Source organism: Thalassophryne amazonica, chromosome 22 (assembly GCF_902500255.1).
Source record: "Thalassophryne amazonica chromosome 22, fThaAma1.1, whole genome shotgun sequence".
Classification (NCBI taxonomy): domain Eukaryota; kingdom Metazoa; phylum Chordata; class Actinopteri; order Batrachoidiformes; family Batrachoididae; genus Thalassophryne; species Thalassophryne amazonica.
The window spans coordinates 22,388,735-22,411,008 of NC_047124.1; the positions used below are offsets into that span (position 1 = coordinate 22,388,735).

The 22,274-nt window shown below is 43.7% G+C and overlaps 1 protein-coding gene across 8 annotated transcripts in view; it reads left to right on the forward strand.

Moving 5' to 3' along the window:
- The window catches only part of foxp2 (forkhead box P2), a 223,351-nt gene that overhangs the window by 192,415 nt on the left and 8,662 nt on the right, over window positions 1-22,274 (forward strand). For 7 of the 8 annotated variants that reach the window (XM_034163713.1, XM_034163717.1, XM_034163718.1 and 4 more), the window contains 7 exons: window positions 849-932; window positions 7,232-7,442; window positions 10,705-10,808; window positions 10,972-11,073; window positions 13,241-13,362; window positions 14,329-14,398; window positions 15,129-15,436. In XM_034163713.1, coding sequence (XP_034019604.1) covers window positions 849-932; window positions 7,232-7,442; window positions 10,705-10,808; window positions 10,972-11,073; window positions 13,241-13,362; window positions 14,329-14,398; window positions 15,129-15,436 — 1,001 coding nt within the window. The remainder of the gene's footprint in view (window positions 1-848; window positions 933-7,231; window positions 7,443-10,704; window positions 10,809-10,971; window positions 11,074-13,240; window positions 13,363-14,328; window positions 14,399-15,128; window positions 15,437-22,274) is intronic. The other variant, XM_034163719.1, reaches the window with a different exon arrangement.

The following is a 22,274-nucleotide window of genomic DNA, read 5'->3' on the forward strand; positions in this document are numbered from 1 at the left end:
TATGGTTTTTGAAAAAATAATAAGGTCGGATACTTTTCTAATAGACCTCGTGTATATATATATATATATATATATATATATATATATATAAAATATGAAATGACAGCTGTGTGGGTTGTTTTTAACATTATCAGATTTTCTTTTTCTTCTCCTTTTTTTTTTTTTTTTTAATTAAAACCTCCCCAAACATACTGAAGCCAGCACTTCCTCGCTCTTCCCCTCTATTTCTCACTCGCTCTCCTTTTTTCCACCAGAGCCGTCATTGGTAATGAGGCCTGGGTCTGCGTCAGAGCTCACCTCTGTGTTGTCTGTTTGTGTGTGCGTGCGTGCGTGTGTGTGTGTGAAGGGGCTGAGCCTTTCACACGGTCCGGTCCCTGTCACTCCCTGTGAATTAGATTGATGATAGGCAACGGCTGGGGCCACTAACTGGACCGGGGAGGAGGAGCCGCCTGGCACCCCGTTTTGAAGACCCTTTCACCCCTCGGCAGCTGCCGGCTGCTCTCCATCCCCACAAACAGTGTCCACAGGACTTTGAGCAGACACTCAGGACCACCTAATTTATGGCCCAACTACCTTGTTACTGTCAGAGCCTCTCTGACCTAAATTCCACTATTGACAAAAAGATGAAATGCTATTTGTTTTGGCTGACCTGTAGGCACCCCCTCCCTTCCCCACGTGTTCCCCCAGCCTCCCCCTTCTCCTTACACACACACACACACACACACACACACACACACACACCTGTCCTCCTCATTTTGCTCATATCAAACGCTCTCTCTCTCTCTCTCTCTCTCTCTCTCTCTCTCTCTCTCTCTCCTCTAATGTACTCTCCTGTTCTCTCTTAACAGCTTTCTAAAGAACGTGAGCGTCTTCAGGCGATGATGGCCCACTTGCACATGCGGCCCTCAGAACCCAAATCATCTCCCAAACCAGTGAGTGCATATTGCTCCAGCTACAGTAAACAGGCACCACTGCCACACACCAAAATGAACCCTTTAACCGCCTGGCGGTTAGACGAGCGAGTGGCAGAAGATGACAGGAAAATGGGATTTGTAATACAAGTTGCAACTGCTTCTTCTCAGACGTTGCACATTGTTAGAGGACAATAGAGTTTAGAAGTATATTAAAGCCGCTGAGCCCTCGGCGAAAACACCGGGTCATTTCTCTGTGATGGATATAACGACCAAAACAACCTGTTGGCTGCTGATGACAGTTTAGCTTGCTGGTCACAGTCGAACAAGAGCGGAGAAGATATGTCATTTTAGCAACAAACAGCTGCAGGTTATATGTGATGTAGTAATAAATACAAACAGCAGGAGGTCACGGAATGAACAAAATATCACTGCGATTTATGCTCCAATCTCTCTTTTGGTTTTATATTGCAAACAGGGTTTAGGTGATTTTCATGTATTTACTTATTTTTAAACCTTGCACAGCAGCAGAGCGGCAATACCAGGGTTTGTTTTCACTGGCATGTGTGTATTTGTGAGTGTGGACAAGATAACTCAAAAATGGTTAGGTAGATTTATTTCAGACTTGGTGGGAATATTACTTGGGTAGATATCTAGAGGTGATTTAATTTCGGAGTAATTTGGTAAAAAAAAATCAAGGAAATCATATTACAAAAAAGTCCAGTTTTGTATATCTTAGCAACAAAAAAGCCTAAATGGATCAAACTTGGTGGGAATATAACTTGGATAGATATCTAGAGGTGATTAGATTTTAGAGTAGTTTGGTCAATGTCAAGAAAAGCATGGGCTGAAAAACACTTTTTTTTTTCTTTTTTTTTTCTTCTTTTTTTTTTTGTATATCTCAACAACCAAGAAGATAAAATAGTTGATGGAAGACATATATTTATCAGTGAAATATTTGTGATTGGTATGAATGACTTCATAATGAAGTCATATTATGACATCATACAATATCAAAAACTCCGTTACGGACGTGTACATTTACTTGTACATTTATATTGTGGTGTGTAGAGTGCATCAGCCCTGTGATACGTTTTTTAAATGCACTTTTGCAAACCAGTATTTGAATTTAATATTAAGATGATTCATCTTTTTTGCAAACACCATCTCCTTCCAATTTTAGCCGTTTTAAAATATTTGAGAGCAAAACATTGTTAGCATGTTTCTCCTGCCACGTAAGTGCCTACTTTCAGCCGAATAATTTTCCTCATCACCTCCTCTCTCTCATCAATGAATGTAGATAATTACAAGATGGCATAATTATCCCATAATTCCATCAGGAATCAAACTCCCTCTTTATTATTCAATCTCTGCGTGGCATTTTTTTTTCTTGATCTTCAAAAACTCCAGCAGCTTGGTTCCATCTCACCCAATAAAGAATTTGGAGGCTGTAATCCATTCCTGAATATGAATGAATGATGCTAATGAAGTATTGCATTACATAAAGCGCACATGAAAGCGACTAATTGCTTTTGATGACGGGGGCCAATTCAGACGGAATTCTTAAATGAGCAGTTAAGTTCTCAGTTTTAAGGCTCCCCGTGTTTGATGGGAGAGCAGAGAATATTCTGGGGAAAGTGACAAGCCAAGAATGGATGGTTTGCGGAATTCTGATGACAGATAGACGTTTTGATAAATACGAGTAAGCAGAGTGTATCAGGGTGGAAGAAATGTCCCTTTTTTTTTTTGTTTTTTCATTAGCGAGGCCCAGGAAGGAGCAGTGTCAGACGAGTAAAAGACGCTGGTGCTCTGTCTCTGGGATGACCCCATTTATTCTCTGAACTGCACTTCATTAAATGCTACCTTTTGGCCATGCCATGGAAGGATGAAAATCAAAGTTACCAACACGCCAAGTTCTGAATAATAAGCTCCCTCTCTCTCTCTCTCTCTCTCTCTCTCTCTCTTTCTCTCTCTCTCTCCGATTGACTGGAATCGATTCTGCTCTGGAAAAAAAAAACCTACAAACATATTACGCATGCTGCCGCCTCTTGCAGGTGAAAAGGCGGCAAAAGCAGACTACGAATTATTAAATTGTAAATACATATGTGAGCCCCACGTGCATGATTTCACGTCTGACCTTCTGCTTTGACGTGCAGCAGGATGCAGGGCTCGAACCAAAAAAAACAACACTTTTTCTCGCACCCGCTGCTAATTGTGAGAATTCCCAACTAATCAGCTACCTCGTGTTTCCGCACTCTCCCCAGTTTTTCCAGTCACATCTACAACTATGAGTCTTGGTGGCTTCCCTCGCGAGCATTTTGTGTGGTTGTATTCTCGCCTCTGTAGCAGCTCATTACAGCTATATTGCTGTATAATTTAGTCCATGGGCTAAGCAGGTTTTTGGTACCACTTAAGGTGACTAAACGACACTTAGAATCCAGCCTCAGTGTATCATGGCCTACACAAAAATGTATGATAGCAATCTCAGGGTGGTAGCTGTAGCCAGGTAAGGGTCAATGAAGAATTACACAGAGGTCAAACTTTAAAAATGCTCCAATCATATTGAAAACTATATCACATTGCTTCTCTGGTCATAACGATTCCAAAAAGGTATAGTTTGGACTATCTGTGATGGAATGTTTTGGAGTTATGGGGTAAAAACAGCAAAAATTGTGGCAAAGGTCAGTTTCAGTTTGTACAGGGGTCAAAAGTTAAAGTTGCTCCAATTTCAGTACAGAATGATGCAAATTATTGATTGAAATGAAAGGATTAATAAATGGAATAGTTTTGACTGTGTTGAATGTTTGGTCTCCAAGGTAAAGGTCAAACAAGGTCAACATCTATTGGATTCTATGACATGTGACATATCTTACCCTGTAAAATGATAACTAAGCATGACAGATAGTGCAAACTATTCCGACATTTTCAATGTGATTGGAGCAATTTAAAATTTTGACCTCTATGTAATTCTTCATTGACCCCAACCTGGCTACAGCTACCACTCTGGGATGGCGATCATACATTTTTGTGTAGGCCATGGTATACTGAGGCTGGATTCTAAGTGTCGTTTAGTCACCTTCAGTGGTACCGATTAGGTCAAAATTGATGACTGGCTCATGGACTAATTATTATAAGAAAAGCCCGACATCCAAATGAGGTTCTCAAATTTGACCTTTCACCCTGTTTATCAACACATGTGGCACAAATGAGCGATGACACCTTCTCCTCTCTCTCTCACTCCTCCATCCTTGATGCCTTCCTCGTTCGTTCCCTTCCGTCTTTCAAACTGCTTTTATTTCACACTCTTGCGATGGACACATTCCACTTGTTGGCTCACAATTAAGACAATTTAGTTTGAATACGTAATGATGTCATTACCATTCCAAATAAATGAGTGCAGAGACTAAAAGGTCAGCACTGAATTTTCCAGGCTGTTAGAGCCTCTCACATGAGATTTGGGAAGCAATTGCGAAAGTGGTGGAAAACCTGAGCAATTAGTAGGCACAGTTGGCATTTGTGCCAGAGGTAACGAACACCCTCAGCTTCCTAATGTTCAAAAGGAGACTGAGGCAGACTGTTTTTGTCGGGAGTGGACGTCTGCTGTCAGACATCAGATGTTATGAATATGATCCCCAGAACCGTCCGCACCTGTTCTTAAAGAGTCACAGTGTGTCAAAGTAAACGCAGACAAGAATATTCACCCAGTGTCTCATACGATGGACATCAAGGCAGCATCAAGAAATTTAGACTGCCATCGCAAACTTTAATACTGAGAAGAAAATACTTGAAGAGTATATTAATGGGGTCAAAACTGGGTTTTATGTACATTTAAATGTGGTTCTGTGTGTGTGTGTGTGTATATATATATATATATATATATATATATATATATATATATATATATACGCAACACTTTTGGTTTTGCTCCCATTTTGTATGAGATGAGCTCAAAGAACTAAAACTTTTTCCACATACACAATATCACCATTTCTCTCAAATATTGTTCACAAACCAGTCTAAATCTGTGATAGTGAGCACTTCTCCTTTGCTGAGATAATCCATCCCACCTCACAGGTGTGCCATACCAAGATGCTGATTAGACACCATGATTAGTGCACAGGTGTGCCTTAGACTGCCCACAATAAAAGGCCACTCTGAAAGGTGCAGTTTTGTTTTATTGGGGGGGGGGATACCAGTCAGTATCTGGTGTGACCACCATTTGCCTCATGCAGTGCAACACATCTTTGCATCATCCGTGAAGAGAACACCTCTCCAACGTGCCAAACGCCAGCGAATGTGAGCATTTGCCCACTCAAGTCGGTTACGACGACGAACTGAAGTCAGGTCAAGACCCCGATGAGGATGACGAGCATGCAGATGAGCTTCCCAGAGACGGTTTCTGACAGTTTGTGCAGAAATTCTTTGGTTATGCAAACCGATTGTTTCAGCAGCTGTCCGAGTGGCTGGTCTCAGACGATCTTGGAGGTGAACATGCTGGATGTGGAGGTCCTGGGCTGGTGTGGTTACACGTGGTCTGCGGTTGTGAGGCTGGTTGGATGTACTGCCAAATTCTCTGAAAGGCCTTTGGAGACGGCTTATGGTAGAGAAATGAACATTCAATACACAAGCAACAGCTCTGGTTGACATTCCTGCTGTCAGCATGCCAATTGCACGCTCCCTCAAATCTTGTGACATCTGTGGCATTGTGCTGTGTGATAAAACTGCACCTTTCAGAGTGGCCTTTTATTGTGGGCAGTCTAAGGCACACCTGTGCACTAATCATGGTGTCTAATCAGCATCTTGATATGGCACACCTGTGAGGTGGGATGGATTATCTCAGCAAAGGAGAAGTGCTCACTATCACAGATTTAGACTGGTTTGTGAACAATATTTGAGAGAAATGGTGATATTGTGTATGTGGAAAAAGTTTTAGATCTTTGAGTTCATCTCATACAAAATGGGAGCAAAACCAAAAGTGTTGCGTTTATATTTTTGTCACTAAGGGCCCTTGGGCAAGGCCTTTAGTCCCCTATTGCTCCCAGTGTGTAGTGAGCGCCTTGTATGGCAGCACCCTGACATCGGGGTGAATGTGAGGCATAATTGTAAAGCGCTTTGAGCGTCTGATGCAGATGGAAAAGTGCTATATAAATGCAGTCCATTTACCATTTACCATATATTGCTCTTTAAAAAAAAAGACCAGAAATGACTTGATTTTGATTTGTGACATATGTCACAGAAGTCCATATTTGGACTCCTGCTTCCTCTTTGAGACAATATAACTTTAGTTGTATAATATTGTGGATACAACAACACCCCCTAGGCTATTATATATTTTAGGCTTCTCTGCATTAAAAATTGTTGTGGCTTCCCTCACTTGTCTTCTTGCATGGCCACACTTTTTGAGAACTGTCTGCTCCAGACAGAGTTCCTTACCTACATTTATATAGTCTGTCTTTGTGAACAGTCTGTTTTCACCTCTATTTTTTAAATTAACCTTTTTTTTTTCTCAAAGTTGTTACTATTAACTGGATATACTTCATCTTTGTCTCGTGTTGATCAGTCTTGTCACTAAAGGTTTGTGCTGGTGGCTGATCTGGTGCATGAAAGTTGATTCTATTGACATCATCCTTATTTTTTGTGCTTTTAATTTGGAAACTCACAATATGAAGGCACATGTAGTTTTTAAGTTATAACATCAACAACTCATTCACTTTGCAGGATGCACTCCTCTTAGGAGCAGCTGTATTTGTATTTACCGTTATAGTCACTTTGTGTCAATGTTCATCTAACACTTAATTCCCTCAAAGTGGTAACAGCAGGAATTAATGATGGAATTGTTTGAAGCTCCTCCGAACATCGACTGTCGTAATGTTCAGTCACTATCTGTGTTTTGACCTTGTAACACCAAAAAAGAAAAAAAAAAAAAAGAGTTTTTGGCTCATTGCTTCACTGTGGAAGGATTATGAGTAGTAGTGTGGGAGATGAAGAGGGAGGGAGGGAGTGATAAATAGAGAGATAAAGAGAGATGGGGCTGGGATAACACAGAGGCTGATTGTTGGATAATCTCGAACAGCATGCTCTAATTAGAATTCTTATGATACAATTTGGTGGTTGTAATTAGTGGAGATGGGTTGGCTCCTCTCCATGAGCCTTGTTAGTGGAAACACAGCTGTGTTAGCGAGGAGGAGAGCAGACACTTGGCTCTGTCAGACAAACCGCAAAATAATGCCTTCCTCCCTCTCTCTGCTTGTATTTGCCTCTTTCCCGCCCACAACCTGCTACGTCTTTAAAAACCCATTTCCTGCCATTCTTTCTCACAGCTTAACCTGGTGTCCAGTGTCACCATGTCCAAGAACTTGCCCTCAGCGTCGCCCCCAAACTTGCCACAGACGCCCACCACACCCACGGCGCCGATCACGCCCATGGCTGCCATGCCACAGGTGCCCTCTGTACTGGGCGGAGCAAACGTCCCCAGTATGGGGGCCATGCGCAGACGTCACTCTGACAAATACTCCATGCCTCTCTCGTCAGGTAGGACCAACTACTCAGCGCTGCGCACAACACAGACACACAATACCTTCAGCCAGCAGTGTCCCAAAACTGATCTGACTGACTGAGATGATAGTTTGTATGTTCAACTGCCAAACATACAGTAGTGTTCAGAATAATAGTAGTGCTATGTGACTAAAAAGATTAATCTAGGTTTTGAGTATATTCCTTATTGTTACATGGGAAACAAGGTACCAGTAGATTCAGTAGATTTTGACAAATCTAACAAGACCAAGCATTCATGATATGCACACTCTTAAGGCTAAGAAATTGGGCTATTATTAAAAAAAAAGGGGGTGTTCACAATAATAGTAGTGTGGCATTCAATCAGTGAGTTTGTCAATTTTGTGGAACAAACAGGTGTGAATCAGGTGTCCCCTATTTAAGGATGAAGCCAGCACCTGTTGAACATGCTTTTCTCTTTGAAAGCCTGAGGAAAATGGGACGTTCAAGACATTGTTCAGAAGAACAGCGTAGTTTGATTAAAAAGTTGATTGGAGAGGGGAAAACTTATATGCAGGTGCAAAAAATTATAGGCTGTTCATCTACAATGATCTCCAATGCTTTAAAATGGACAAAAAAAACAGACGCGTGGAAGAAAATGGAAAACAACCATCAAAATGGATAGAAGAATAACCAGAATGGCAAAGGCTCACCCATTGATCAGCTCCAGGATGATCAAAGACAGTCTGGAGTTACCTGTAAGTGCTGTGACAGTTAGAAGACGCCTGTGTGACACTAATTTATTTGCAAGAATCCCCCGCAAAGTCCCTCTGTTAAATAAAAGACGTGCAGAAGAGGTTACAATTTGCCAAAGAACACGTCAACTGGCCTAAAGAGAAATGGAGGAATATTTTGTGGACTGATGAGAGTAAAATTGTTCTTTTTGGGTCCAAGGGCTGCAGACAGTTTGTGAGACGACCCCCAAACTCTGAATTCAAGCCACAGTTCACAGTGAAGACAGTGAAGCATGGTGGTGCAAGCATCATGATATGGGCATGTTTCTCCTACTATGGTGTTGGGCCTATATATCGCATACCAGGTATCATGGATCAGTTTATATATGTCAGAATACTTGAAGAGGTCATGTTGCCTTATGCTGAAGAGGACATGCCCTTGAAATGGGTGTTTCAACAAGACAATGACCCCAAGCACACTAGTAAACCAGCAAAATCTTGGTTCCAAGCCAACAAAATTAATGCCTTGCAGATGTGAAGAAATCATGAAAACTGTGGTTATACAACTAAATACTAGTTTAGTGATTCACAGGATTGCTAAAAAAGCAGTTTGAACATAATAGTTTTGAGTTTGTAGCGTCAACAGCAGATGCTACTATTATTGTGAACACCCCCTTTTCTACTTTTTTTTTTACTAATAGCCCAATTTCATAGCCTTAAGAGTGTGCATATCATGAATGCTTGGTCTTGTTGGATTTGTGAGAATCTACTGAATCTACTGGTACCTTGTTTCCCATGTAACAATAAGAAATATACTCAAAACCTGGATTAATCTTTTTAGTCACATAGCACTACTATTATTCTGAACACTACTTACAAATTTAGTATAGGAGACTGTTGTGTGCCTGTTTAGATGTTTAGACCGTGTGCTCTGCTCCACAAAACAGAGCACTTACAAATGTATATAAAAAATGGAAGTATAGCACTTTATATCAATAAATGTCACCGATATTATTACATATTCAGCTCTTCATATTTTGTTTCCCATCTAACAATAAGAAATATACTCAAAACCTGGATTAATCTTTTTAGTCACATAGCACTACTATTATTCTGAACACTACTGTATTAAATTGCTGCACCTTTTATAAAAACTTTACACATGTTGTGCAACAGTATACAAGTAATGAATGTTTATGAGTTCAATGGAACGAATATTTAATTCAGTGACAGATGGAACATTCCATCTGTCACTGAATTAAATATTCGTTCCATTGAAAGAATGTAAAACATTATTTGTTTTATATAACGGCTAAAATAAATCCTTGTCATTTGATATTTTATTAATTTATAAACAACAGAAAAGGGGAGTTATATATTGTTGTTCCACTGGTGTTGTCCAACACAACCTTTAAATTGGAGTCCAGACTAACGATGATGTAGTCCGTGATGTCATGCACTGACTTCGTGTGCTTCCAAAAAAAAAAAAAAGACTTTGTGTACTTCCTCACTACAGCAAAAAATCATGTTAGAAATTTGTTCAGCTTTTCCGAACAGCTCTTCAAGCCTCCAGACGACTTACAGCGTAGTGGATTTTTTGTGTGTGTGTGTGTGTGTGTGTGTGTGTGTGTGTGTGTGTGTGTGTGTGTGTGTGTGTGTGTGTGTGTGTGTGTGTGTGTGTGTGTGTTAGATGAATTAGCAGTGTCAGTTAGCTTCTTCAGATTGTGGTCTGCCAGCAAAACAAACAAGCTATGTTTAGCTAAACCCCACTCCCGGTAGCGTGAGCGCACGCGGTGGTTGGGCCATGTAACAGCACATTTCATATAGCACCAAAATTGCATGCAAAAAAGAACTATTGCACGGTCAATGAAACACAGCGGCAAATGGTACGAATAATCCATGTCACGTGACATACAACCCACCAATCAAATGACAAGGATCCACTCAGCCTTTATATAAACAAGTATGTGTGTAAGATAGACACCCAAAATTAAAGGATCTGGTTGGTGTATCAGACACAGAGTGCACCAGCTACAGTGCCCACAATGTATGTTGATCTTCATCGTGCATGATTTTTTTTTATTTTTTTAATGAAAGCAAGCAAGTGTTTAATCACTCTATATGTAAACAGACAAGAACTTGTTCTGTGTATAAATATTACATGAATGTTAATTAAGTTCAAATAATGGTAAAAAAAAAAAAAATACAATATTTATTGCTTTAAGTCATTCCGTGTGTGAAGCTTTTGCATTTTAAATGCTCCGCCTTTGATGTTTGTATTTACACTCCGTTTAGTGTGAAGACGCATAAATTATTCACCTTCAGCCTAACTAACTACACGGATCTCATTTTATAGACATATTAGTATTTAAGATCTCTCGCGAGAGAGATTAATTAAAAATGCATTTTGTTAGACATGGAAAATGCTGATTTGATGTGCCCCTACCCCACCCCTCTCTCTTTGTCTCCACCCCCCCTCCTTTTTTCCTCTCCCCGCCCCTGTTAATTTGATGAAACCTTGAATAATTTCAGTACCTGAAGGAATTAAAATTTACCAATTATTTCAGGTGGTGACACAGTATTTATTTTTCCAGAGATCGCCCCAAACTACGAGTTTTATAAGAACGCAGACGTCAGGCCGCCATTCACTTATGCAACCCTCATAAGACAGGTGAGTTGGAAATAAATTAACTTTTCCTGATTAGATTAAAATTAATTGCTGCATGAATCATGGCAGCGCTCTCTCTCAAGCCTCGAGTGCGTGTGTGTGTGTGTGTGCGCGCACGTGTGTGTGTTTCATTAGTAAACCATTATTTGATGTCATCTCATTTCAGGCTATCATGGACTCTGCCGACATGCAGTTAACGCTTAATGAAATCTACAGCTGGTTCACGCGCACGTTCGCCTACTTCAGACGTAACGCTGCAACTTGGAAGGTAACCTTGACGCCCCGCCGCGGCCTCTCGCTCCTCTTACACTCAGGCATTTCCTCTGAGACATCAAAAGATAAAAAAGAAAAAGGAAAGTGCCTATTTGTGGAGAAACAAGTGATTATTACTCATCTCGCCCTTCTTAATAACACCTCGCCAATTCTTCCCCTTATTTATTTCTTTCCTGCCTTTTCTGTTTGGAAATGACAGCTGAAAGAATTATTCTGCCTCGGATATCGTTTTCTAATTTGGCGCAATTAATAGCGGAGGCTTGGCACGGCGAGGAGAGGGCTCTGACGCACTAATTATACAGCAGCCACTCCATCATCAGCACCTTTTGTGAAGAGTGACGCCCCTCCTCCTACTCGCCAAACCACCTACTCTCGCATATCATTGGTTAATTAGGACCGAAGACGGTTGTTTGCCTGTTAACCAGCTCACAGCCTTCTGATTCATACAAACACATAAGCGGAGCGTTTGCCTCAGGAAAGGGTTCTGCGAGTGTCACACAAAACTACAGCCGGGAGGAAAAGTGAGTCTGTCGCAAAGGGAGCGCACTTTATTGACCGCTATTTGTTTATCTGTCTCTACAATGTTATTCTCCTGTCTCTTTACGCGAAGATGATAACAAAAATGTCTCTCTGGCGTTTCATTCCGTGCCCCTCACTCCCCCCCTCACGTCACTCGTTAGCCACCGTTAGCCTTTGTGGCTCCGCAGACGACTGGAGGGAAAACGCGGCGAGACTCTCATCAGCATGCGTGGCGCGGTGCAGGCGCCAGATTTAGCAAAGTGAATTCATTTGAATTTGGGATGCAAATGAGCACCCGGGCAATGTGGCCGTTGCACAAGACATATCAGCGCCCTTTTTCAGTATGTTGGGCACCATTGACAACGCTGTTTGACATGTCAAGAACTCGAGGGGTCGTTACTACCGCAATGCTATCTCCCCCCCCCCTTCTATTCCAACTATGCCACCCCCCACCAAAAAAAATTAAATTGTAGAGGAAAACTTCATCGGAAGCATCCTGTTTTCGAGCGCAGTAACCAAGATGATCCGTTTGGATCGCCACAATCCGATCTATAAGCTTTAGCGCGCCGAACAGCGACTATCTTGTCATTTGATTAATGAAAGGAATTTGTTTGTCAGAAAGAAATGAAAGGTAGTTTAATATCTTGCCTTGGTCTCGTCAGCTCAAAAGAGAGATCTAACACACACACACACAGACACTGGTTTTCTTTCTCTCACCCAGAAGCTTATTAGTTCTAACTATATAGCATGCATAATAAAACTGCTCATTTGCTCATTAATATTAAAATTATCATATTCAGAGCCATGGGCATTAAGATCAATCAAATCCCAGGATTTTCAGGTCAGATGCTCGATCTGCTTATGAGCTTTTTTCTTCCTGAATCCCTTTTTCATGGAGAAAGAGCAGTACACAGCAAGCTCGATGATAAATATGAGAGGCAGGCGTGTGAAAGCGAAGGTTATTATTGTGAGACTCTGAAATGTGCTTAATTATGGCCACATGTTCACATACACAGACTTTTTTTTGCCATAGTTTTTCTCTGCTTAATAATAAAAACTCTTTAGGGGTTTAGTTTCTGAAATGCACGCCCTGATTAAGTTGAGCTTCGCTGATCAATTTGGGAGATAACTGTGTCAAGTGTGGCGCTTATTCAACACTGAAATGTGAGGCGAATATTCGGGCACCTTAGATGTCAGATGTAGTTGTGCCTTATCCTTCTCTGTCGTGCAGGCACGCACGCGGGCAGGCGCGTGCACTCGTAATGAGTGTCTGTTTTCTTGCAGCACTGTCATCTTAAAGCGACATGTCCATTAAGAGCAGAAAGGGTTACTGACATCACCATTATCGAGGCCGGCATTACCGCTTCTGTCAGCACCATAAGCCATTCGCTATGCTGATTACCTCCTTTTTAGCCGACTTACTCTGATTGATATGTACTGTGTGCACGACTCGTAAGAGCATTCGCTCTCACTCAGTTTTTACTAATTAAATCAATGGCGCGTGAATGCCAAGAAATTCCTCAAAATGCAAGAAAAAATGAGCTTCCCAGTGGGTGTGGTTTTCTTTTATTTCCTGGATGGACAGCGAGTGAATCCTCTGACCTGAGTGTTACATCTCTCTCTCTCTCTCTCTCTCTCTGCAGAACGCTGTACGCCACAACCTCAGCCTGCACAAGTGCTTCGTGCGCGTGGAGAACGTGAAAGGGGCGGTGTGGACGGTAGATGAGGTGGAGTACCAAAAACGCCGGTCGCAGAAGATCACAGGGTGCGCATTCTGTGGAGCTTTTGTTAGATCTGAGTCGGTGGCACACTGAGGCACATTTCCTAGAAAGTTAAAAGGCTACAGATTCTCCCTTACCCCCCTTTTCAACTCAAGCCCATTTATTGTTTGCCGATATGAAGCAGTTTTATTTTACAGAATAAACAATGGAGAAAAATGCTTTGGCTGTTGGAAATGGTGTCATTATATAATTTGTCCAGCAGGGCTGTTGCATTGGTTCTATTAAGGACTTGTGGCGGTCTCCCTTTGCTGACTGTGATGGCTGACGGTTAATGTTTTTGGTGCAAAAAATAATCAGATACTCAAGTGCAGCCTGACATCAGGTGTAATAAGTGGTAAAAGTAGCGTTGCAGAACACTGTGAGCGATTGAGAATTTTTTGAACATGTTTAAACATTTTACATTGGTGATTCATCATGAACCAAAAAAAAAAAGCTGAATAGTGTGATGTAATTTGTGCATTTTTGTGTCTGTACTTGGGCAATAACCTGCACTACTCATCAATCATTGGTGAGTGGCCATATCATTTTAGTTCGTGCAAATTTTGCATTCTATATTCGGACCTGATTTTCTCAATTTTGGAATCAGTACTCAAATTTGTTGGATGTATGTTTAATTGTAAGTTCATCTCAGTGTATATTTATGTTATTTTGTTTATTACATTGTTTACAATGCAGAAAAGGTGCATTAAGGTTTACATTTTAGATGAAAATAATAATAAAAACATAAATTTTCTGTATTTCTATTTTTGTTTTGTTTTTTATGCCCAAATATCTGTGTTGGCGTCTGCCCCCCAAAATCCCCATCGGTTGGGTGTTACTTTCCATTTTCCTGTTTATATAGTTACGTTAATATTCCGCCTCCTGTGTCGAGCCACCTGTACTATCTGTAGTTCTTTAGTGACTGTATTTTTAATGAACTTCACTGACGTGTTTTTGTTCTTTGTGTCCAGGAGCCCGTCACTCGTCAAGAACCTGCCCTCTAGTCTTGGTTATGGAAGTGCACTAAATGCCAGCTTACAGGTATGAAATAAAATAACAACAAAAAAAGGCGTCGGAGCAGCAGCGACTCCACAGCTGTCTGTTTCCATGACTGACAGACTGTACCGCCGCCTGACTGACTGACTGACTGAACGTGGACTTTAACAGGACTCCGTATCAGCAACTCTTCCCATTTCTTCCTCTCGCTCTCTTTTCTGTCGCCACCGTCGGACTCAGACGGCCCCCCTGTGGTCAAACGTGGAAGCAGCTCACTCTTGCTTTCTTCCTCTCTCGCCTTCTTTGCGGCAGTGGCAGAAAACCTGAGATTGATAGCAGCGTGTGCAAATGCAAGGGCATGTGCATTAATATTTATCTAAGCTGTCATAAATGATTTGGCTTCATAGTGTACGCCGGCGAGGCGCTCATGGCAAAAACTTTAAAAATTTAATCACTGTATATAACTTTAATGTGCAGCAGGCGAAAGTGTCATGAGTTTTTATTATTTTGAGGTAAAGTTTTGGAGGACCAGACCAGGGTGAATATCAGTTTGGAACTACAAACGAACAGAAAAACCCAACTTGGGACTCAGGCGACTGTTTTCTATCAGTATATTTTGTATCCGTTTTGATGTTGAAAAAAACGCTGACAATCTGATGTAATATTACAGGCATAATTCTCCTTTTATCCTCTTCTTTCTCTTTTCCTGCCTCACCCCTTCAACTCGCTCACACTTCCACCAATCCCCGTGTTCCTCTTCCGTCCCTCCTCGCAGGCGGCGCTGGCAGAGACCTCCCTGCCTTTGCTGGGGACTCCTGGCCTGATGAACAGCAGCTCCTCTGGCCCTCTGGGAGGCGGCTGCCATGGCCTCCTGGGCGGAGACCCGTCTGGGCTGATGGGCGGGAGTCCACCCGGGATGCTGGGCGGGAGTCCACCCGGACTGCTGGGCATCAGCCCCCCAGGTACATTGAGCGGCAGCCCGCCCACGCTGTTGCAGTCTGCCCACGAGGAGCTCAACGGCTCGTTGGACCACTTGGACACCAACGGTCACAGCAGCCCTGGTTACTCCCCACCGGTACACATGTGAGTTCCTGCATCTCATGCACACTGCATGCACACTTCAAAACTGTTTATGAAAAATAAATCTACCACATCTGCATAACAAAAGTCTGTAAAAGGAGTTTGACACTGTTTTATTGTTTCAATGTGCGGGGGGGGGGGACATCATTAATGTCTTATGTATTAAGAGTGTGTGGACAAAACACATTGGCATGCTTAGCTGATGTTCAGATGTGTGTGTGCACAGTCGCCTGCACAGTATTCACTCCAAGGCCAGATGTGTGGCTTTCATTGTGCGATAATTAACCCGCAGTATAAGAGAGGTGTCTTGAGTTTGCCCTGACCTGAGGTCAGGCTTCATTTAAAGACCACATATTGTTTGATAAACAGCCTCCTGCTGGTTCTTCAATGTACACGAGGTGTGTCTGACAGGTTCTATTCAATATCATCTGTTTGCATGACTGCGTTCTAATGCTAGTTTTTTTATATAACAACTCTTTCCGTTAATATTTAGCAGCTATAGCATTAATTACTTAAAAAAATTCCCACAACACATCTTTTTTCCCCAATGGAGCTGAAAGAAAGAATGCATTTTTTTTAAATCAGTCATATTGAGGGCGTCCTTAATAACTATTTTGTTGGCTGATACATTCTTCCAGAAAAGGTTTCAGTAAACAGTACAGTTGTTATTTTAAGGCTGTTTTGCAAGCACAGCATTTCAGAGAGCAAAGAGCTCTAAATTATTAGGAATATTCGGGTGTTGGAATGTAAAAAATATGGAAATATCCGAAATAAATAAAAACCACAAATTTAAAAATAAGTTAAAATGACTCTCTGGGTTAGTTTTTAAAAATATTAAATAAATCGGATGTATTGGTTCATGTGTGTCAATTGGCTCGCCTCTCTCGTTTGACTTTAACCCAAAAATGTTCCAACACTGGACCTCGCGCAGTGTAGCTTTGAAACCGAATCCCTTTCGACTTAACTGCATATTTCGAGATGAAGTAAAACAATCAAGATGTGATTGTTTTGTCGACTTTCAGCCTGAATTCAAAGAGTGGACCAAAAATATCAGATTAACCATGTAGGAATTCTGATCATTTTTATAGACACTCCCTTGATTTTCAGAGGCCACAAGTAATTGAACAAACTAAACATAAGAATTATTTGTATTAATACAAATCATCACTTTTACAAGTCAGTGAATGAGTACATAAACATTTCCAAGACACTGAATATGTCTTTGACTTCATTTACCACATTTTCTATTTTTCAAACGCATATTTCACAAGAATTCAAGGAGAAGAAACATTTTCTAACAATCTGGAATAACTATTGAGTCACACACGAGCCTAAAGAACACAGACTAAATGTCTTTAATGTTGTGGTTCTGGATTCCACTTTGCTGTACTGTAAAAAAAATAAATAAATAATGCCTGCAATTCATAATCTGGAAAATTTGGTGCAGTTATTCATAATGAAACACACAGTGTGGTACTGTATGGTAAATCTGTTTGGAGAAGACTGTGCAAGGAGACCAGTGAGGGAAGCCACCAAGACACCCACGACTACTCTGATGGAGATCCAGGCTCCTGTGGAAACCGATGATTGTGCCAGTTTTGCTGATTGCATCACCGGTGATCCAACATCATGGAGTGGAAGAGAGGAGGAATTTCATCCAAAAGAAGAAGCAGACCAGATTGAGGCGCATGTTTCAATGTAGCAGAAATCTTGCCTATCTGTTTTGAGAAAAGTGTTGATTCCACACCACCATGTAACTGTGGGATGGAGAATATCATGCACAGCTAAATGATCGATATGTCACACCATAAGTCAGTGTAGTAATTCTGGTGGTCGGTCGAATCATATTTGAGTACATACACAGAAAACATGGTAAATTTCAAAGTTTGCCCGACCAGACGTCTGTACATTGTCGGACGTGTTTACGCCACTCTGAAACCGGGTGGTAAGTGGAGCAAATCTGCCCACTTCTCGTCTAAATTCCAGTGTTACTATTCCCCCTGCTCATTTAACTTTTAATAACCGGACAGCGTTTGATGTTTTTTTTTGTGGGTGGGGGGGGGGGTTGCGCTCCCTTGTCATGTCTGGCCGAGGATGATGAGACGCGTCCGTTCTTCCCTCCATCTCTGACTCTACACGACAACCCCCCGAAATGGGAAAAATGTGTTTTTCACGACCGCCAACTCCACCGTGCCTTTAAATAATGGAGCGACTCGACGCGCCATACTAAACAGCAGATCACCTTGATGGTTCCTCCTCAGGAGAGGAGAGGCCAAGTAAATCCAGCAGTTAGACCCCCCCCCCCCCCCCCCCAACCCCCACGTCCAAAGGTTAACACTGTCTGCTTAACCACAAAACCACATCGCCCTGGGCGGGTGCACGTGTGCATACACCCTAAGGGGCATGTTTAAAAGAAGCCACTCTGTGCGCCGGGAAAGAAGTGAAGAACGACAAGTGCAAACTTCAGCAAATTAACAACTTCACAAAAAGTGAAAGAGTGAAGCAACAGTGAAAACAAAAGGGGAAAAAAAGCCCATAAAATCAGTTTGATGCCATCACTGTGTGGCGACCACCAGTTTAGCGGTATGTGAAGAATCACACTGAGGTGTCACGGACAGCCTCACCCCTGCCCCCCCCAACACTTCTGATCCTGCACCCGCCTTTGGACTAATGACTTTATTTGCATCCCTGACATACCGCTGCATGATTGCTGGTGCTAATCTCCAACTGATGTGAGAGCAGGCATCTCCAGCACACACACACACTCACACACACGTATATATTACACCACAAAGTACAGCGTTTACTCCAGAGTGACTCAGTAATGGCAGCCAGCTATTAAGCACTAAATGGCTCATCCACATATTCTAATAAAGTGTCAGAAAGCTACGGCCTCTGAATGTGGCCATGCATATTTTTTCTTCAAAGCCACACAAACACGCGCACGAGTCGCATATTAAAAGCTCCAGGCGAGACGTCTGCATTACAACGTGTGTGTGTCACAAACTGAGCTTCGCAAATGGGGCAAAAGTAGTCAGACACTTTAGAGCTCACCTTTTACAGACTGGGTTGTTTGCTGTGCGAGCCTCCTGACGTTTAATGATTTGATTTTTAGCGTTTTGTTTTTAGAAGTCTGAGATTGAAAGCTGATTTGAAGTCACACTTTAAAGGGGTCGTATTATGTACCCTGTCAGTACAAATATTAAGATGTGTACTAAAAATTTAAATCAAAATAATAATCTGGTCTCACGCCCCTGCTCCCTTTAGACCCTTTAGAGAGGGTGTCCCACTTCCTTTGGAAAGGGTATCCTGCTGCCTTTAGAGAGGGTGTCATGCTACCTTTGGACTCTTTAAACAGGGTGTCCCGCTCCCTTTAAACCCTTTAGAGAGGGTGTCCCGCTCCCTTTGGAAAGGGTGTCCCACTGCCTTTGGAGAAGGTGTCCCACTCTGTTTAGAGAGGGGTTCCTGCTGCCTTTAGACCCTTTAGAGAGGGTGTCCCACTCCCTTTAGACTCTTTGGAGAGGGTGTCCCACCTCCTTTAGAGAGGGTGCCTCGTCCCTTTAGACTCTTTAGAGAGGGTGTCCTGCTCTCTTTGGAGAGGGTGCCCCACTCCCTTTAGACTCTTTGGAGAGAGTGTCCTGCTCCCTTTGGAGAGGTTGTCCCACTCCCTTTAGAGAGGGTGTCCTGCTGCCTTTAGACCCTTTAGAGAGGGTGTCCCGCTCCCTTTAAACTCTTTAGAGAGGGTGTCCCGCTCCCTTTAGTGAGTTTGTTCCGCTCCCTTTGGAGAGGGTGTCCCGCTCCCTTTAGACTCTTTAGAGAGGGTGTCCTGCTCCCTTTAGTCTCTTTAGAGAGGGTGTCCCACTCCCTTTAGTGAGTTTGTTCCACTCCCTTTGGAGAGGGTGTCCCGCTCCCTTTAGACACTTTAGAGAGGGTGTCCAGCTCCCTTAAGACCCTTTAGAGAGGGTGTCCCGCTCCCTTTGGAAAGGGTGTCCTGCTGCCTTTAGACTCTTTAAAGAGGGTGTCCCGCTCCCTTTTGAGAGGGTGCCCCGCTCCTTTAGAGAAGGTGCCTCATCCCTTTAGACTCTTTGGAGAGGGGGTCCCGCTTCGTTTACAGAGGGTGCCCCGCTCCCTTTAGAGAGAGTACCCCATCCCTTTAGACTATTTAGAAAGGGTGTCCTGCTCCCTTTGGAGAAGGTGTCCCGCTCCCTTTAGCAAGGGTGTCCCACTCCCTTTAGACTCTTTAGAGAGGGTGTCCTGCTCCCTTTGGAAAGGGTGTCTTGCTCCCTTTGGAGAGGGTGTCCCGCTGACTTTATTGAGTTTGTCCCGCTCTCTTTGGAGAGGGTGTCCCGCTGCCTTTGGAAAGGGTGTCCTGCTCCTTTTGGAGAGGGTGTCTCACTTCCTTTATAGGGGGTGTCCCACTCCCTTTAGAGAGGCTGTCCTGCTACATTTAGTCCCTTTAGAGAGGGTGTCCTGTTCCCTTTAGACTCTTTGGAGAGGGTGTCCTGCTCCTTTTGGAGAGGGTGTCCCATCCCTTTAGACTCTTTGGAGAGGGTGTCCCACTCCCTTTAGAAAGGGTGTCCTGCTGCCTTTAGACTCTTTAGAGAGGGTGTCCTGCTGCCTTTAGAGAGGGTGTCCCGCTCCCTTTGGAGAGGGCACCCCACTCCCTTTTGACTCTTTGGAGAGAGTGTCCTGCTGCCTTTAGAGAGGGTGCCTGCTCCCTTTGGAAAGGGTGTCCCACTGCCTTTGGAGAAGGTGTCCCACTCTGTTTAGAGAGGTGGTCCTGCTGCCTTTAGACCCTTTAGAGAGGGTGTCCCACTCCCTTTAGACTCTTTGGAGAGGGTGTCCCACCTCCTTTAGAGAGGGTGCCTCGTCCCTTTAGACTCTTTGGAGAGAGTGTCCTGCTCCCTTTGGAGAGGTTGTCCCACTCCCTTTAGAGAGGGTGTCCTGCTGCCTTTAGACCCTTTAGAGAGGGTGTCCCGCTCCCTTTAAACTCTTTAGAGAGGGTGTCCCGCTCCCTTTAGTGAGTTTGTTCCGCTCCCTTTGGAGAGGGTGTCCCGCTCCCTTTAGACTCTTTAGAGAGGGTGTCCTGCTCCCTTTAGTCTCTTTAGAGAGGGTGTCCCACTCCCTTTAGTGAGTTTGTTCCACTCCCTTTGGAGAGGGTGTCCCGCTCCCTTTAGACACTTTAGAGAGGGTGTCCAGCTCCCTTAAGACCCTTTAGAGTGGGTGTCCCGCTCCCTTTGGAAAGGGTGTCCTGCTGCCTTTAGACTCTATAAAGAGGGTGTCCCGCTCCCTTTTGAGAGGGTGCCCCGCTCCTTTAGAGAAGGTGCCTCATCCCTTTAGACTCTTTGGAGAGGGGGTCCCGCTTCGTTTACAGAGGGTGCCCCGCTCCCTTTAGAGAGAGTACCCCGTCCCTTTAGACTATTTAGAAAGGGTGTCCTGCTCCCTTTGGAGAAGGTGTCCCGCTCCCTTTAGCAAGGATGTCCCACTCCCTTTAGACTCTTTAGAGAGGGTGCCCTGCTCCCTTTGGAAAGGGTGTCTTGCTCCCTTTGGAGAGGGTGTCCCGCTGACTTTATTGAGTTTGTCCCGCTCCCTTTGGAGAGGGTGTCCCGCTGCCTTTGGAAAGGGTGTCCTGCTCCTTTTGGAGAGGGTGTCTCACTTCCTTTATAGGGGGTGTCCCACTCCCTTTAGAGAGGCTGTCCTGCTACCTTTAGTCCCTTTAGAGAGGGTGTCCTGTTCCCTTTAGACTCTTTGGAGAGGGTGTCCTGCTCCTTTTGGAGAGGGTGTCCCATCCCTTTAGACTCTTTGGAGAGGGTGTCCCACTCCCTTTAGAAAGGGTGTCCTGCTGCCTTTAGAGAGGGTGTCCTGCTCCCTTTGGAGAGGGCACCCCACTCCCTTTTGACTCTTTGGAGAGGGTGTCCTGCTGCCTTTAGAGAGGGTGCCTGCTCCCTTTGGACTCTTTAGAGAGGGTGTCCTGCTGCCTTTAGAGAGGGTGCCTGCTCCCTTTAAACTCTTTGGAGAGGGTGTCCTGCTGCCTTTAGACCCTTTAGCGAGGGTGCCCCATCCCTTTAGACTCTTTGGAGAGGGTGTCCTGTTCCCTTTAGACTCTTTGGAGAGGGTGTCCTGCTCCTTTTGGAGAGGGTGTCCCATCCCTTTAGACTCTTTGGAGAGGGTGTCCCACTCCCTTTAGAAAGGGTGTCCTGCTGCCTTTAGACTCTTTAGAGAGGGTGTCCTGCTGCCTTTAGAGAGGGTGTCCCGCTCCCTTTGGAGAGGGCACCCCACTCCCTTTTGACTCTTTGGAGAGAGTGTCCTGCTGCCTTTAGAGAGGGTGCCTGCTCCCTTTGGAAAGGGTGTCCCACTGCCTTTGGAGAAGGTGTCCCACTCTGTTTAGAGAGGTGGTCCTGCTGCCTTTAGACCCTTTAGAGAGGGTGTCCCACTCCCTTTAGACTCTTTGGAGAGGGTGTCCCACCTCCTTTAGAGAGGGTGCCTCGTCCCTTTAGACTCTTTGGAGAGAGTGTCCTGCTCCCTTTGGAGAGGTTGTCCCACTCCCTTTAGAGAGGGTGTCCTGCTGCCTTTAGACCCTTTAGAGAGGGTGTCCCGCTCCCTTTAAACTCTTTAGAGAGGGTGTCCCGCTCCCTTTAGTGAGTTTGTTCCGCTCCCTTTGGAGAGGGTGTCCCGCTCCCTTTAGACTCTTTAGAGAGGGTGTCCTGCTCCCTTTAGTCTCTTTAGAGAGGGTGTCCCACTCCCTTTAGTGAGTTTGTTCCACTCCCTTTGGAGAGGGTGTCCCGCTCCCTTTAGACACTTTAGAGAGGGTGTCCAGCTCCCTTAAGACCCTTTAGAGTGG